The sequence below is a fragment of the Monodon monoceros genome, unplaced genomic scaffold (assembly GCF_005190385.1).
Source record: "Monodon monoceros isolate NGI ecotype Baffin Bay Population unplaced genomic scaffold, NGI_Narwhal_1 Super_Scaffold_2, whole genome shotgun sequence".
NCBI classification, from domain to species: domain Eukaryota; kingdom Metazoa; phylum Chordata; class Mammalia; order Artiodactyla; family Monodontidae; genus Monodon; species Monodon monoceros.
Window position 1 is genome coordinate 102,693,834 of NW_021703776.1, and position 15,090 is coordinate 102,708,923.

Sequence of the window (15,090 nt, forward strand, 5' to 3'; positions counted from 1 at the left end):
ACGGTACGCGGGCCTCTCACTGTTGCGGCCTCTCCCGTTGCGGAGCACAGGCTCTGGATGCGCAGGCTCAGCGGCCATGGCTCACGGGCCCAGCCACTCCGTAGCATGTGGGATCTTCCCAGACCGGGGCACGAACCCGTGTCCCCTGCATCGGCAGGCGGACTCTCAACCACTGCACCACCAGGGAAGCCCAACCAAATTTAGTCATTTTGACAAGGTTTATACCATATGGGATGAAATTTCCCCTACCTCATTTTAACTTGTTTTTCTTGGGTATTGAAATCGGTGATTTAAAAAAAAAGAATGGTGTCACCTTGGACACATTATTTAATGTCCTAAGTTTCGATTTCCTTGGCTGTGAAGTAAGACACCCCCCCCCCCCCCCGATGTCACTGTGCTGTGCATTCATGAGCTCAGGTGATCAGGGGCTCTGCACAGGGCCTGGCGGGCAGTGCGTGAGCCACAGGTGGGGAAAGCTGCTGCCGTCACGCCTGGGTCCTCATTATTTCTTACTGTGAAGCAGATGCACACGCTGGCTTCACAAGGTTACTTGTGTGAATTACGTGCCAGTTGCTGCGGTCGTTATCCGCCGCACTGTGGAAGTGTGTCAGGAGCATGGGCTTGCACACCCACAGGCTGAGAATCCTTGTGAGTAGAAAGGGTCATCTCCCACTCTGGTTGACGGTGCCCAGACCTGAGCCTTGGTTCAGGCTTCGGCCTGGGTTCTTATGCAGGTCCCGAGTCTCTCACCAGGCTCCCCCAGGACTGTCAGACCAGCCAGAGAAGCAAGAGAATTGACACTGAATCCAGGTGACTACACCAAGTAAGCACCCACTGAGTCCCAGCCCCTGCATTTCACCAAGCCATCATCCCCCAGGTCTCCCTGTCCTGCCTGGCGCCGTCCTGATGCCACCCCGTGCCCAGCTCAGCAGACGGACCTGCAGGTTGCTAGTTGCTCCAGCGCTGGCCCAGGTTCACAACTCGGTCTTTCAGCTTGCCGCCTGATTCTCAGAACACGGACGGGCCTGAGGTCCTTTCCTGGTGCAGCAGTCCCCCTGCCGTGGGGCAGTTCCCATACCCAAAGGGGATTTTCTGAGGCTTCTTGGTGCCGTTCGCTCCCTGGCTGGGATCTACCCCACCCAACCCGTATCCAGGCAAACCCTGCCCTAGTGACCTGATGCAGGCTAACATACACCTGCTTGTAAGTGATCGCAGCTCAGGTATTTGAAGAGAGCTATCGTTTCTTAATACACTTTAAAGGCCGAAAATGTTTTCTGTCTTCAAGTAGGTGTTAATATTTTACTATTTGTAAGCTAAAGCCTCATGAAAAATACATATATTTCATTTTTAAAAGATTTTAAATTTCAGTGATTTCTTTTACCTTTTACATCCCATAGCTTGTTTTAGGCTGTGGTGATATTAATGAATCTTATCTGTCCCTTCTGTATTTATCTATTTGAAACTCCTTCTTGGTGTTCCCCCCTCCAGAAGAGGGACAGTCAGGTATACATCAAATTAGTTTAAGGAAACAAGCCATATAGCTGAAACCGGGTTTTACTTAGGTGAACGTTGCTAATTTATGTAGTCAAATTGCATGGATTGAAGGCAGCGTGACCAGTCAAACCTTGCCACAACCCAGAGGGCAGACAATTTTCAATTTTATTTTCTGGGCCACTCCACGAAAAATGGTTTAAACATTAAAAAAAAAGACTGGGGACTTCTACGGCAGTCCAGTGGTTGAGAATCCATGCTTCCACTGCAGGGGGCACGGGTTCGATCCCTGGTCAGGGAACTAAGATCCCACGTGGCACAGCCAACAACAACAACAAAATGACTGAACCTTGATTGCTAATTTGTTATCATCCAGAAAGTTTTGAAATATGTGTATACATGAGGGAAAAGGCCTGTAAAACTATACACAGGATACTAATGCTATATTTTATAAAGAAATACTTCATTAATAAATGTTCTTTTTAAGTTACCTGGCAAAATATCCATGCAAATGCACACCACGTGTTTCATCGGCTTCACATAAAAATAAGAGTAGTTTCAAAACGAGGAAAGAACGCGGCAGTGAAAGACAGAAGGCAAGTCCATCGAAACTCCTAGTGCAGATGTGATCAGTACCAATGTTGGATAGCGGATGCTGTTAGAAATGTGTTTTTCGAGCGTATTATTACCATAGTAAAAAGTAGTAAATATTGAAGAATATCCATACCAAAGCATCATATTAGTAAAGTCTCAAATAAACATCGTGATAAAATGTATACATTTGTTAGGGGTCAAAAGCTTTTGGTTTAGTATGAGTGTGTACAGTATGTATTCTCAGTTATAAATCCAACATTTCTCTGATGTTGTTTGCTTCAGTTGTATCTTAATTGATGCCTTTATCTAGAGTGAGAAGTGATGTTCCCTAATGTCAGATGTCAAACACTGGTGGGGTGAGAATACCCTTGATTTCACCTAAACTGGTAGACACAGACTACAAGAATTTAAGCTTTGCAACTTTCTGATCCATATGTTTCAGTACCATGTGTTTTTATGAAGATGTAATATTTGTGTGTAAATCTAATTTTGTTAATGTTATATAGCCAGTGGTCATATGGGTTTGTGGTGTTTATTGTGTTCATTTTGCATTATTCTTACAACACTGTGGATAGAGCAGACCTTTAAAGAGAGAAGGAAGGCAAATGTAATTTGCAGAAGCATTATCAGTGTTATAATATGATGTCACATTTAGAAAGAACAGCTAATTCGTAATAAAATGACAGAAAAGTCATTAGAATTTTAAGTTTATGAGAAAGAAGTGTGGTTTTTGAAAGTTGAGAAATACTTCAAAGAATGAGGTGTTATTAAATGAATATTATTTTGATGATACAGTATGTATAATCAATGAATTTCTGGATAAAGAAGTGAAAAAAAGTTGTGAGGCTTTCTTAAGTAAATGTGGTGTTTTAAAAGAATCTCCATAAATGCTTGAAAGGCCAACTGAAAAATGAAGTAATTTTTCAAAATTGAGGTATAGTTGATTTACAATATTAGTTTCAGGTGTACAACGTAGTGATTCAAAATTTTTATAGATTATACTCCATTTAAAGTTATTATAAAATATTGGCTAAAAAGTGAAGTAATTTGTCTTTGTAGAGTTCTATTGGTAACCTGCAGTTATTGAAAAATGGTAACCTGTTTTAAGAGTTCAGAATTTTTAGCCAGTGGAATCTGACTGTATTATTTCTTTTGTAGCAATGTGGTTTCTTAAACATTTCACATTTTCCTGTTTCGTCAGAGATTGCTGATTTTTGTTATGGTACACATTCAGTTTCTTTTTCTTCTGTTGAAATAAACCAGCTTCATAGCTGTGGCTTACGGTTGTGTGAAAAAGGTAGCAAAGAATAGCATGTTTGAGAAGAGTGTCAGGAACACTGAAAGTAGACATTTAGTTTCTTGGATTAATGGACAGGAAGCTCAGTAATTGCATGGATTTCAGTAAGCTTAAAACTAATATTCTTTTGGTTTTGTAGTGCTGTTAAAACATTGAATTAATTTTTAGATGCTGCATTTTGACATTTGTTTCACTATGGCAGAATCACCTATTTTGTAACATGAGGTTATATGTGTGTGTGTGTGTGTGTGTGTGTGTGTGTGTGTGTGTGTATGTGTGTGTGTACAGGGGTGGCGGCTTCAGGAGATAAGTTCCTTGACGTTTGCAGGGGAAAACTTAAAACATGTACACTTTTCTGAAAACTACTGTTTATTTTCCTGCCTTCCACCCTGTTTTCCTGCTGTGCTTCAGGGCCCTCCAGAGTTCCCACAGCACACACCTGGACCTGTTCCCAACAGCTTCAGCCAGCCCCCGCGGCTTCCTCTTCAGGACCAGTGGAGGGCCCCGCCGCCTCCCCAGGAGCGAGACCCTTTCTTCTTAGGAGGTAAAGGATGGCGCAGAGTAACAGAGCAAAGCCGCGTGGGGCGACGTGCCTGAACATGCTTATGTTTTAAACAGTATTTAGCTCCCAGTAGGAGATTTTGTTAATAAGAGTGTCAGATTTTTGTCCCATAGCCCTTCTGCCTGTCATTTCAGATGCTAAAATTGGACATTATTGGTATCTGAAATGTGAAAATCTCTTACAGAGGAGGAAATCATCTATAGAAAATGACTAATGAAGCAGTCTAGAAATAAGAGGCAAAATGTAGAATTCTTTTTAGACATTCACACCCAACCTCTTGTAATTTTCGTCCATAGTAAGACAGTACATAAAACTGATTTCTGTGAAGTGTGTGTTCTGTGTGACCAGAGGGCAGTAACGTTGCAACGCTCTTCCGTTTCAGGTGAACCAAGGTTCCCGAGCCATCTCTTTCTGGAACAGCGAAGTCCCCCTCCCCCGCCACCTCCTCCCACGCTTCTTAGCAGTGGTCACCCTGTGCCCACTCCCAGCCCCTTACCATTCACCCAGCCTGGACCAGCGTTTAATCAGCAAGGACAGCAGCCTGTGTTCCCCAGAGAGAGGCCCGTGAGGCCAGCCCTCCAGCCGCCAGGGCCGGTGGGGATTCTGCACTTCAGCCAGCCGGGGTCCGCAGCAGCACGGCCGTTCATCCCTCCTCGACAGCCCTTCCTGCCCGGCCCAGGACAGCCCTTCCTGCCCGCCCACACACAGCCTAACCTTCAGGTAGGCGTCAGGGGCTGGTTTTGTGTTTCAGAATTCAAGTTAAAACCTTTCACATTTTTATGCTAGTCTGCCAAGATGTGGAGATTATTTAAAGAACGAGGGTATTCAACTTAAATGTGCTCTTTATTAAAGACAACTTCCTTAACAATATCGCTTATCTCCTTAATCGTAGGAGAAATGGAGAAAGTGATTGTCATTTTTTGGGAAATGAAAAAATTCAGTAGTAAGATTTTGTAAAGGATATACTATACATTGCTAATGAAATTAGGGCATGTTTTGGTAATACCTTTGCTTATCATTGCAAGATTCTTAAAAGGTTAATAGGAAATAAGGTTCTTTGTCAAATTATGTTTCTGCAGTATGTAGTGGGGGAAAAAAAGGGTTGCTGCTCCCTCATTATTTGAGAGATTTGAGTGCCCTCTGCTGGTGTTTTGTGTTTCATCAGCTGCCTTGAGTCTGATGCCTCTCTTACCCAGTATGTGTTTTCTTGTGTCTTAAGTTTCCTGTTAAGGTATGTAATGATGATGGGCTTGAACCGATTATTTAGAAACACATGGAATATGTACCTAAAGTAAGAACAGGAAAATGGTTATTATATAAGGTGTTACAGCAGGATAAAATGTTTTTTTCTTTTTATTAAAAAAATATAATTTGGGAATTTCCTGGAGGTCCAGTAATTAGGACTCTGTGATTTCACTGCCGAGGGTGCGGGTTCAACCCCTGGTCGGGGAACTAAGATCCCACAAGCCGCTCTGCACAACCAAAATATATATAAATGTGTGTGTGTGTGTGTGTGTGTGTGTGTATATAAATATATATACATAACACAATATAATGTAATATATATAATCACTGCATTGCAGAAATAAGTATAGGTAGGAATTTGAAAAGGAAATGAAGTCATCCCACCATCTAGAGACAGTTACCACTAACATTTGGGTGCACATGTCTTTCAGTCTCTTTAGTGCGTGCATCCTCATCGTGATGCTTGCTTTTCCCGGTTAACATGTTACTACCACCTTCTCACGGTGATGAGTTCTCTTTCACCACGGCATTTGAAAACACTGCACGAGTTGACGTTTTACGGCTGTCACTATTTCTGGCCGCGTTTATTGGTTTCAGTCCTTGGGTATTGGAAACAGTGCTGCAGGAAACATCCTTGAGGTTGTGTTTGCTCGCATCCTTAGTTATTTCCTTAGGATAAATCCCTGGAATTTCAAGATCTAAAGGATTTAGGGCAGATATACAATGCAGGGTAGTAGCTTTTGGCTTGTCACTGCATTTAGGATAGTATCAGCTTCATCAGCAAATCTAAAATGAAATTTTAGTGCCACTTGAAGCTTCTTTCTGGTGTTGGGGTTTTTAAGGAAATGGCTGAATTGGAACACGAGCAGTACGTACATGATAAACTGTTGCTTCTCTCTTGTTGGCTTGGAAGGGGCCCCTGCACCCTCCTCTGCCCCCTCCCCCGCAGCCCCAGCAGCAGCCCCCGCTCCCGCCCCCGCTCCAGCCACCCTCGCAGCACCAGCCGCCGCCGCCGCCGCCGCCGCCGCCGCACCCGCACCCACACCAGCACCACCACCTCTCTGTTCCTCCCCCGCCCCTGATGCCCGCGGCTCAGCCCCAGTTCAGGCCTCACATGCAGACGGGGCCGCCTCAGCCAAGCAGCAGTCGGACGCAGTGCCCCCAGCGCCAGGGGCTAAGGCATGTAAGTGTCCAGTTCCTCAGCTGTCTTCCGGGGGCACCTTTTATGTCGCGGGGCCTTGTGTGTCAAGATCCTCCTGTAGTGCGAGATGGCCTTAGTAATTGATGCATAACTTCAGAAAGTAGTTTTGGGTGATAATCATTCTACCTTTGCCAGTGGCTGTCTATCTCCTTGGGCAGTGAATGCACAAGTAAATGAATTCAGGAAGAATTTCTTGAATATCCTTTGTTGTTAGGCACTACTCTGGTTCCTGGGAATACAGCAGTGAATGAGAGAGACACATTTCCTGCCTTCATGGAGCTTATAGTTAATCGGGGGGATGGACTGCATTGATCTGTGAGGTTACGCTCTCGAGTACCATCGGCAGATGTGCGGCTTGTCATGCATTGAAAGAGACTGGGAGATGTGTGTCGCTTTAAAAGTCAAAGACTAGTCACGGTTACTGTCTTATCCTCCATTAAATAACTAACCGTGTAAAGAGGCTCAGGGTTAGAGTTCCAGGCTGTAAGGTGAGATAGTTGGGTTTTCCCTTTAATACTGGTCCTTTTGACCTTGAGCTTCAAGCATGTCACTTAGCTGCTTTTAATCTCAGTTTTTTCATACCCGCCTCTTTGTTTCTTAAAGTAACATTGAGACTAAAATGATGTAAGAAGTAAGAAAGGATTTCTAGATCTGGAAAGAGGGTGCTTTGTAACCTGGGCTTCCTTTTGTAAGAACAGTGGCAGACGACACCCCCAGCCTTGAGCTGAGCAGCCGTGGAATGCAGTCCTCCCCCAGCCATCTCACAGATCTACACACTCCTCTAGGCGTTGGGTCTCTGTTAAGAATCCTCAGGGTGAACATGACTTGACTGTCTCCTCCCCGATGAGAGCTATGGGCATCTTTCTCCTTTTTCTTAGGGCACTAACTTAATGCTTCGTTCTTTGTTTGTTCTACCTTCAGTTTAGGGGACCCATTGACAGTGGTGGTGCCATTAACCCAGCTGACTCCTTGTGCGGGAGTCCTTGTTGCACTGTTGATTCTGTTAAAAATGTTTGTCCCCATCCTGTAAGTCACCTGGTGTAATACCCATAAAGAGGAGCCTGTCTGTAGGCAGGTATGGTACCTTTCCCAGCCCCAGTCCTTATCGGTAAGGGTATGTTACTATGTAGAGCAGAAAGCATTTATGCAGGGAAAAAATGTTTACCAACAGGAAGGTATCTGCCCCCCAAAGGAGAAGTCACGTATTCAGTTAGAATGATTTTTAAAAATATTTTAATCTAATGTGCCTTTTTATGTTTCTTCTCCCAAGTTTCCAGTTGTAATTAGAATTTCTTTCTTCTTGTGATGATAGAACACAACTTCTCAGAATGTAACCAAACGACCAATGCAGCAAATGCAGCCAACTGCTCCAAGAAACAGTAATTTGCGTGAATTACCAATAGCACCATCACATGTTATAGAAGTCAGTAACAGTCGCTGCTCCTCCGCACCAGCCGGGGCTCAAGTAAAGCCTATTATCAGCACGTCACCGCCCACGAGGCCCGGGGTGGGGCCCAGGACTGCGCAGGGGAAGGCTGATGTGAAAGTCAAGCCAGTTAGCCCTGTGGGCCGGCCTAAAGAGGAAGCAAAAACAGAACCAGAGGTAGGACTTTTCTTTTTCTAATTAAAAAATAATGTTTGGTCTCAAACAGGGAGACCTTATAATCAAGGTCTGTACCTCTTATCTCAGTTCACTCTCACCCAGTGAGTTCTTCACAAAATCATCCCACCTTCTTTTAACCTAACAGCCATATTCATATAAGATACACTTTCATTCTCACTGGTACTATATCAGATTGTATTCATATATTTATACAGTTATAGTTGTGTGTTACAGAATCTGTGTATATCAGGGATCTTAACCAACTGTTTCTCTGAAGGGCCCAGATAACAAATATTTTAGGTTTTATAGTCCAAATTGTCTCTCAGAATTACTCAACTCTGCTGTTTTATCACAAAAGCAAACATAGACAGTCTTACATCAATGGGCATGGCTGTGTTCTGGTAGCACTTTATGACAAAGTCAGATGTTGGGCCGGATGGACTCATGGGCCATAGTTAGCTGACCCCTTACATTTACTCTTATGTTCCTGTGGCTTTTCTGGTTTTACACTGTGAACTTCTAGAAGGTAGGACCAGTTTAGACCTTTAAATAAGATGGGGAGGGCTGTTTTGTTCTGAATTGTGTATATTATTGCTGATTTCTAAATCGGTATAAATGTTGTAAGAATAAATAATAAATGCAAGTCAGTATTCTACATAATTTCCAATTGAGATGTTATTTGTACCTTTGTTTAGTTTTGGCCACTTGATTATGTTTTGCTTAGAGGCAGTTCAGTGTTAATGCAGTATTAGTCACAAACTTCTACATTTTTAAAAAAAATTTCTTCACGTCAGTAAAATTTATGCCTGAGACAAACCCCTTGAGGCCCTTGGTCTCCTGTAAAAGAAGTGAATGCGCTTGTCTAATGCTTCCCTGAAGTCAGGATTCCATTGCGGGCTGTTCCCTGGAATTATCGATACAAAAGTTGGGCAGTATCTGCATAATGTAGGTTCTAATGAAGCATAGGCATCTAGTGTAGCACAGGTTAGAACACGCCCTTGGAATGATCCACTGTCGCTAGCAGTGCGGCTCTGAGCCAGTTACTTCACTTTTTCCAAGCCTCAGTTTCCTTAACTATTGGGTGTATGTGCCTGAGATGTGGCTAGAGACCAGTATGTGGAAGTTATGTTAATAATAATATATATAATGTAATAAGTAAGTATATCTATTAACTTTATAAAATAATGGCACAAAGTTTCCTTAGATGAGAATATAAGCCCTTAATCATAATAAAAACAAGCGTTAACTGTTTTTTGCCTTTCAATCAATTAAAGTGCGGGGGTGTGTGCGTCAGATTTTCTTCTAATAAATTATTATAGCAGCTGTAATGTAATGTTTCCAAGTCAGAAATGTAAGTATAAAGTGAAAATACTGAGTTAACGTTTAATAACATCTTATTAGAAGAAGGGCGACATTTCGGTTTTAAAATCAATATATGAAAAAATCATGTAGATTTACAGATGGGATTGGGATAGTTTATAAAAAGAAATCACTGCTAAAAATTTTATCCTGCTTTTAGTTTATATAGCTAGCTCCTGACTCATGTGTGTAAATGGATTTGGCTCAAAAATGAAGTCACATATACTTTTGTAGTAACAGTGGCTAAATAAAAAGAGAAAAGTGACTTTTTAGGCATAACACTAGCCACGTTTGTCCCTTTCATAATAGTTGAGTTAATAAGCAGGCTTCTGAAGAAGTCTTCTGTAGGATAAAATGGCTGCTTTGTGCGTGAAGTGGAACTTGCAGGTGGCCATAGTGTAAGTGGTGCGTGTCTTAATTTGTTTGCTTTTAATTTTCCGTGCACATAGAATGGGACCAGGAGTAAAGTGTTTTTTTATTTTTAAAATCTTCTGTTTGTTTTGCTTCGGTAAGTGTGGTTTATCTTCTTATATTCACCCAGTTGGTAATGATATAATGAAGGACAAATCTATTTAGAAGTATTTCTACCTATATTCTTGAACATACTTTAACTCTGTTTTGATTACATGGGGAAAAATCCTAGTGAATGTTAATTATTCTTGCATTTGAAACAGTGGGTCCTCTGGACCTGTTACTATTTCCCCAGAATGCCCTGGCCCCTGTACTTTTTGAACTTCTGTTTTTCTGTCTTCCCCTTAATGTCACTTCTAGCTCTGTGTAGCCCTCAGCCAACTTAAGATTTTCTGTTTCAGGTCTGTCCTAGACTTTGAAATTAGGTGACTGAGTTGATCAGGATTGCTTCTAAAATGACAAGCAAGCCCCAATGAGGGGGGTTGGCTCTGTGTCTTGTAGGTCAAGTGCACGGGCTCTGGGGGCACCAGCCAACTCTTCAGCTACGTTGTGGTCTTATAATTCCTAACTTCTAAGGTTTATTTGCTAACAGCTGAATTCTAGATAGAGTAAATCCTATTATATTCTTCTGCAAAGGATCTGTGAGTGATGATGTCTATGATTTCTTTTTTAAAGAAAATTATTACAATTTTAAACAAATGCTAAACTTGTAATAAACCTTCCTCTTTGGATGCTTTTTTTTTTTTTTTTTTTTTTTTTTTTTGCCGTACGCGGGCCTCTCACTGTTGCGGCCTCTCCCATTGCGGAGCACAGGCTCGGGATGTGCAGGCTCAGCGGCCATGGCTCACAGGCCCAGCCGCTCCGCGGCATGTGGGATCTTCCCGGACCGGGGCACAAACCCACATCCCCTGCATCGGCAGGCGGACTCCCAACCACTGCGCCACCAGGGAAGCCCCTGGATGCTTTTTTTAAGAAAATTATTGGACTTTTACAAAGATTCTTCTGATAGACTTTCAGAATGGTTTGGGACTGGCATATTAAAGGCATTCCTTGTATGCCATTAATATTCCAGTACTGCAGTTGGCAGCATTTTGATTCTGAGGAGAGTGCATGAGTTCAAGGTCAGAGAGATTGATTTGTACTGTTCATTATAAGCAATTATTCTGTGACAAATGAGTTTGAGATCAGGCTGAAAATTCTGTACGAAAAATCAATAGTTCTAATCAGACCCTTTCAGGTCATTTACACCCCACCTTTTGTTGGTTCGTCAGAGGAGAGCCAGATAAAACCTGTGTGACAGCGAGGCCTCCCTACTGTTGCAGTTTCCATTTCAAACATATTTTGGTATCTTAAATGAATAGTTTAATTGGTTTCAAAGTTGTAAATGAGTGGAAATTTACATTATTTCATTTTTAATATTCTGATAAGATTTTCCAAATTAGCTTTAGCTGTGTAATTTTTTTTTCCCTCCCCAGGGGAAGGAGTTAAAGTCTATAAGCAGATTTTGAATGGCTTCTTTCAATCCTGAATTAAAGGGTTTTTAGAAAGTGCCTTTTCTTAAGTTTGCTGAAACAGACTGGAACCGTCACCTAGCCTTGTACTCTAAACCATGTGTGTTTTCTGCTTCAGTTTCCTGATGAAGATGAAGAAACGAGGTTATACCGCTTAAAGATAGAAGAACAGAAGCGCCTCCGAGAAGAAATCCTGAAGCAGAAGGAGCTGCGGCGGCAGCAGCAGGCCGGCGCGAGGAAGAAGGAGCTGCTCGAGAGGCTGGCGCAGCAGCAGCAGCAGCTCTGCCCCCCACCGGCCCTGGCTGGGCAGGAAGAGCAGCTGTCGGCACCGTCGCCCACCAATGGTAACCCACTGTTACCCTTCCCGGGGGCACAGGTCAGACCGCATGTGAAAAACAGACTTCTCGTGAAAAACCAAGATGCCACTGTTTCAAATGTTCCACCCAAAACATCCAATTTTGTGCCATCTGGTGCTAACACGCAGTATCAAGGACAGCAGCTGAAACCACTGAAACATTTGAGACAGGCCAGAACCATACCTCAGTGTCCAGCTCAGCACAAAGTCCTGCAGGTAAAGCCTGCAGACGGGGAGGGACCGCCACCCCCCTCGCAGACTGCTCGAGCCGCGTCCCTCCAGGGCCGGCCCCCGGAGGCCAAGCCTGGCGCGAAAAGGACTGTCATGCACCGGGCCAACAGCGGTGGCGGAGACGGGCCGCACGTCAGCTCCAAGGTCAGGGTGATTAAGTTGTCAGGCGGGGTAAGTTGACGAGGTCACCAGTGCCTCTTGGAATCTATGTTTCACTTAGTATGTCCTAACTCCCAGAGAGGATTTTTGAAGGAAGGGAAGTAAAGTTGCCTGTCTTAGAATCATGTGGACCAGCCTCTCCCCACTTGAAGCTGGTGTAAGAATTGTCGTTTAAATCCTGCTTCCAATTGGGACCCATGTTTCAGTTGTCTCTTGAGTCTTAGTGAAAAACCAGTGTGACAGTTCCTAAATTAGACGTTTCTCAGTTTTAGCTGCTTTTTATAGATAATTTATGCTAGCATCATCAAGTTTGTTTTAAAAATAAAATTTCCTTTACCACAGAACACATAATTTGTTGTGTGTAGCTTTAGATTCAGGGAGCATCTATGGCAGCGGGGGGCGGGGGGGCAGTGTGTGTGTTGCTTTTAAGCAGCGTTGTTTCAAAGACTTTTCCCGTCTTCCAGTTCAAGCTAATTGCCCACCACCCCGCCCCCATTTGAGGGAAAAAGGGATTGACAGTATTCTAAAGTGAAATCATGTGTGATCCTACCATGTGCTTTCAGAAGTGGGGCACCCCTCATTTCTTTCTTCACCTCATAACAGTGCCCATTTTAGAGCATTTTCAGTAAAGCACAGTAATTGCAGTTTGGATAAATTCAGTGCTTAAACTAAACAGAGTTGCTGCAGATAGATTCCCATTGCAGGAGATTCTCCCGTCAGCGTCTGTAGAATACTTGCTTCCTTGATTCTGCCGTATAGTCTTTATTTATTAGAGAAGGTAGCACTCATCTCTTGCTTTAATTTTAATTAATTCTGCAACAGACTCTCTTTGGTCCGAGTAACTGTCGTGCTCTCTGTCGCAGCTCCCTATTGTGTGCAATTTGTGTTGCAAACTGGGGAAGAAAGGGGGAGAACCGTAAGACACGGGCTCTTAGAGCAAAGCAGCTACAGGTGATTACTTTTAAAACCAGAAAATATTTACAGTAAAAAAAGAAAAGGACTTCCAGTCCTCAGTTCACCCAGGGACAGCAGCACCGCCAGGAGCGGGCGGGAGCTGTTTGCTGTGCTGGGTTAAGGGCGGCTCCTTGTTGCTGCTTAATTAGAGTTTCAATTGCTTTTGTTTCTAGGTTTGTAGACTAAGGTGTGAAGTTTTTCACAGGCCATAAGAAAATTTGTGATAGAGCAAATCTGTTGTTTCTCACCTCGGTTCATGGTGATTCAAAATGTTGATAAGTAGATGGCCTGTATTATATCAGATTGTTTAAATATTGTATGAATTTATTATCTTTAGGTGAAGACCCAAGTGTTCATCAGTTTCCGGTGTCTGTGTGGCCTTTTGCTTTTGACCGTATTTTAATCATACTTTGTCGGTGTCTCATTTTTTTACTTGAGTTAGAAACTTCTGAGGATGGGCCATGGGGCGATGGTTTGGGAATAGGCCTTTTCCCTGGGCAGCCACAGTGGTGCGGTGCGGGCCTGGGCACTCTGGGCTCTGGCAGACTGGGAGGTGCGGGACACAGCTCTGCTGTCCACAGGCAGCCTTCAACTAACGAATTTATCTACTTCAGCAGAATTTATCTACCTCAATTTTTGCTTTTTTCTCCCGTGGAAAAAATATAGTTTTTATATCAGACCATATTCCAAAATCATGCTGTATAATTTTACAATACACAGGAAAACAACAGAGGAATTTTACATGAAAATAGCTGTCTGCCAAACTTTGAAATGGTTTTTTAGCTCCCTTTTTAATTCTTAAGTATTAAGTTAATTAACCAACATGTTCTGTATATTAGGATTTATTCCAATAATTCCTCCAATAGCATGTTGGCAACTTTCACCTTATCAGAGGATAAATGTCTCTTGTTTGTTTGTATCTCTCTGAACCAGAACAAACAGTGTTTCCCTAAAGGCCTGGGTTTTTTGGTGTGTTTTTTTGGTGGGTAGGAACTATTTGTAACATACCCATTGTGCAAAAAGGAGACAGTTCTTGTAAGTGCTAAGTATGCTCTCATTTTTCCTTTTATTTCTGTCCCTGCTGGTCCTTCTCTCCTTTCATGCACCATGGCATTAATGCCCAGGGCTGTGCTATGTTGTGTGCTTGGAGCTGAACCAGCCACCCTGGTGAGGGTCTGACAGGGGCTTAGCATATGGGAGGATTGACTTGTATACCTGTGCAGAGTACCTGTGCAGAGTATTATTTATGCATTTCAGGTTTATAGTTACTTGTTTAATAGAAGCATTTTGTTGTCAGTTCACATTCTTGTATTTTGCTATGAGCCCAGGACTTCCTCACATTCTGTTAGTGCAGAAATACAATAGACATCCTATTTATAAGGTTTTCTAGAGAAATTTACTTTTCAGAGAGTCAGTTTGACTTCTTTCACTTTTTTCTAACCTAAACTGGCATCGAATGTATTAACTAAACTATCCTTTGCATTCAGTGGTCTCCTCGTTCTAGTAGTTGGTCTTCAGACAGGACACGGGACTATCGCAGTACATAGTGCTGTTGTAGAAATTGTGTTCTGGCGGTGATCACAGTCAAAATATGTATCTACAGGATTGTTAGGGAAGCGGAATTTTCTTGGCAGTCTTATTCTGATGTACAAATTGAAAATATATTACAGCTTAAATTAGTTTTCTTTAGGTGAACTTTTACCTGTGAGGCAATTGTGAATCAATAAGGTCTTCTCTTTTGTCATTTCCATATTTCATTGTCTGTAATTCAATAATTTATCTTTGGATTTTATTAAATTGGGTTTTTTGAAAGGTGAAAGAGCCTGCGTCTTAAGACTATAGGTTTTTCAGTCTGCCCTTTCATTAATTATACTATCTTCAAAGTGATTTTAATTCATACTGATCATCGAAGGAGAATTTCTAGTCTTTTTATATTGTTCCTCTTTGTTAGAGCTATTGCATTACGGACATGGGAAGCATTTTCAAAAGGACGTAATGAAAAGTATTTCTTGGTGTTGGTTCTCACACATTCCCTGACCAGGTCTGGGTTTGTAGCTTGCAGAGTCGTACCTGACTTTCTTCGGGAGCCGTTTGGCATCATGCGTTCTTTGTTGGCC

At 42.6% G+C, this 15,090-nt stretch overlaps 1 protein-coding gene across 8 annotated transcripts in view; it reads left to right on the forward strand.

The window, feature by feature from the left end:
- Window positions 1-15,090, forward strand: part of RBM33 (RNA binding motif protein 33) — a 114,323-nt gene that overhangs the window by 73,322 nt on the left and 25,911 nt on the right. For 5 of the 8 annotated variants that reach the window (XM_029233005.1, XM_029233009.1, XM_029233008.1 and 2 more), the window contains 5 exons: window positions 3,794-3,926; window positions 4,327-4,664; window positions 6,103-6,372; window positions 7,703-7,993; window positions 11,393-12,031. In XM_029233005.1, the coding sequence (XP_029088838.1) occupies window positions 3,794-3,926; window positions 4,327-4,664; window positions 6,103-6,372; window positions 7,703-7,993; window positions 11,393-12,031 (1,671 nt within the window). The remainder of the gene's footprint in view (window positions 1-3,793; window positions 3,927-4,326; window positions 4,665-6,102; window positions 6,373-7,702; window positions 7,994-11,392; window positions 12,032-15,090) is intronic. The other 3 variants (XM_029233006.1, XM_029233010.1, XM_029233012.1) reach the window with 3 other exon arrangements.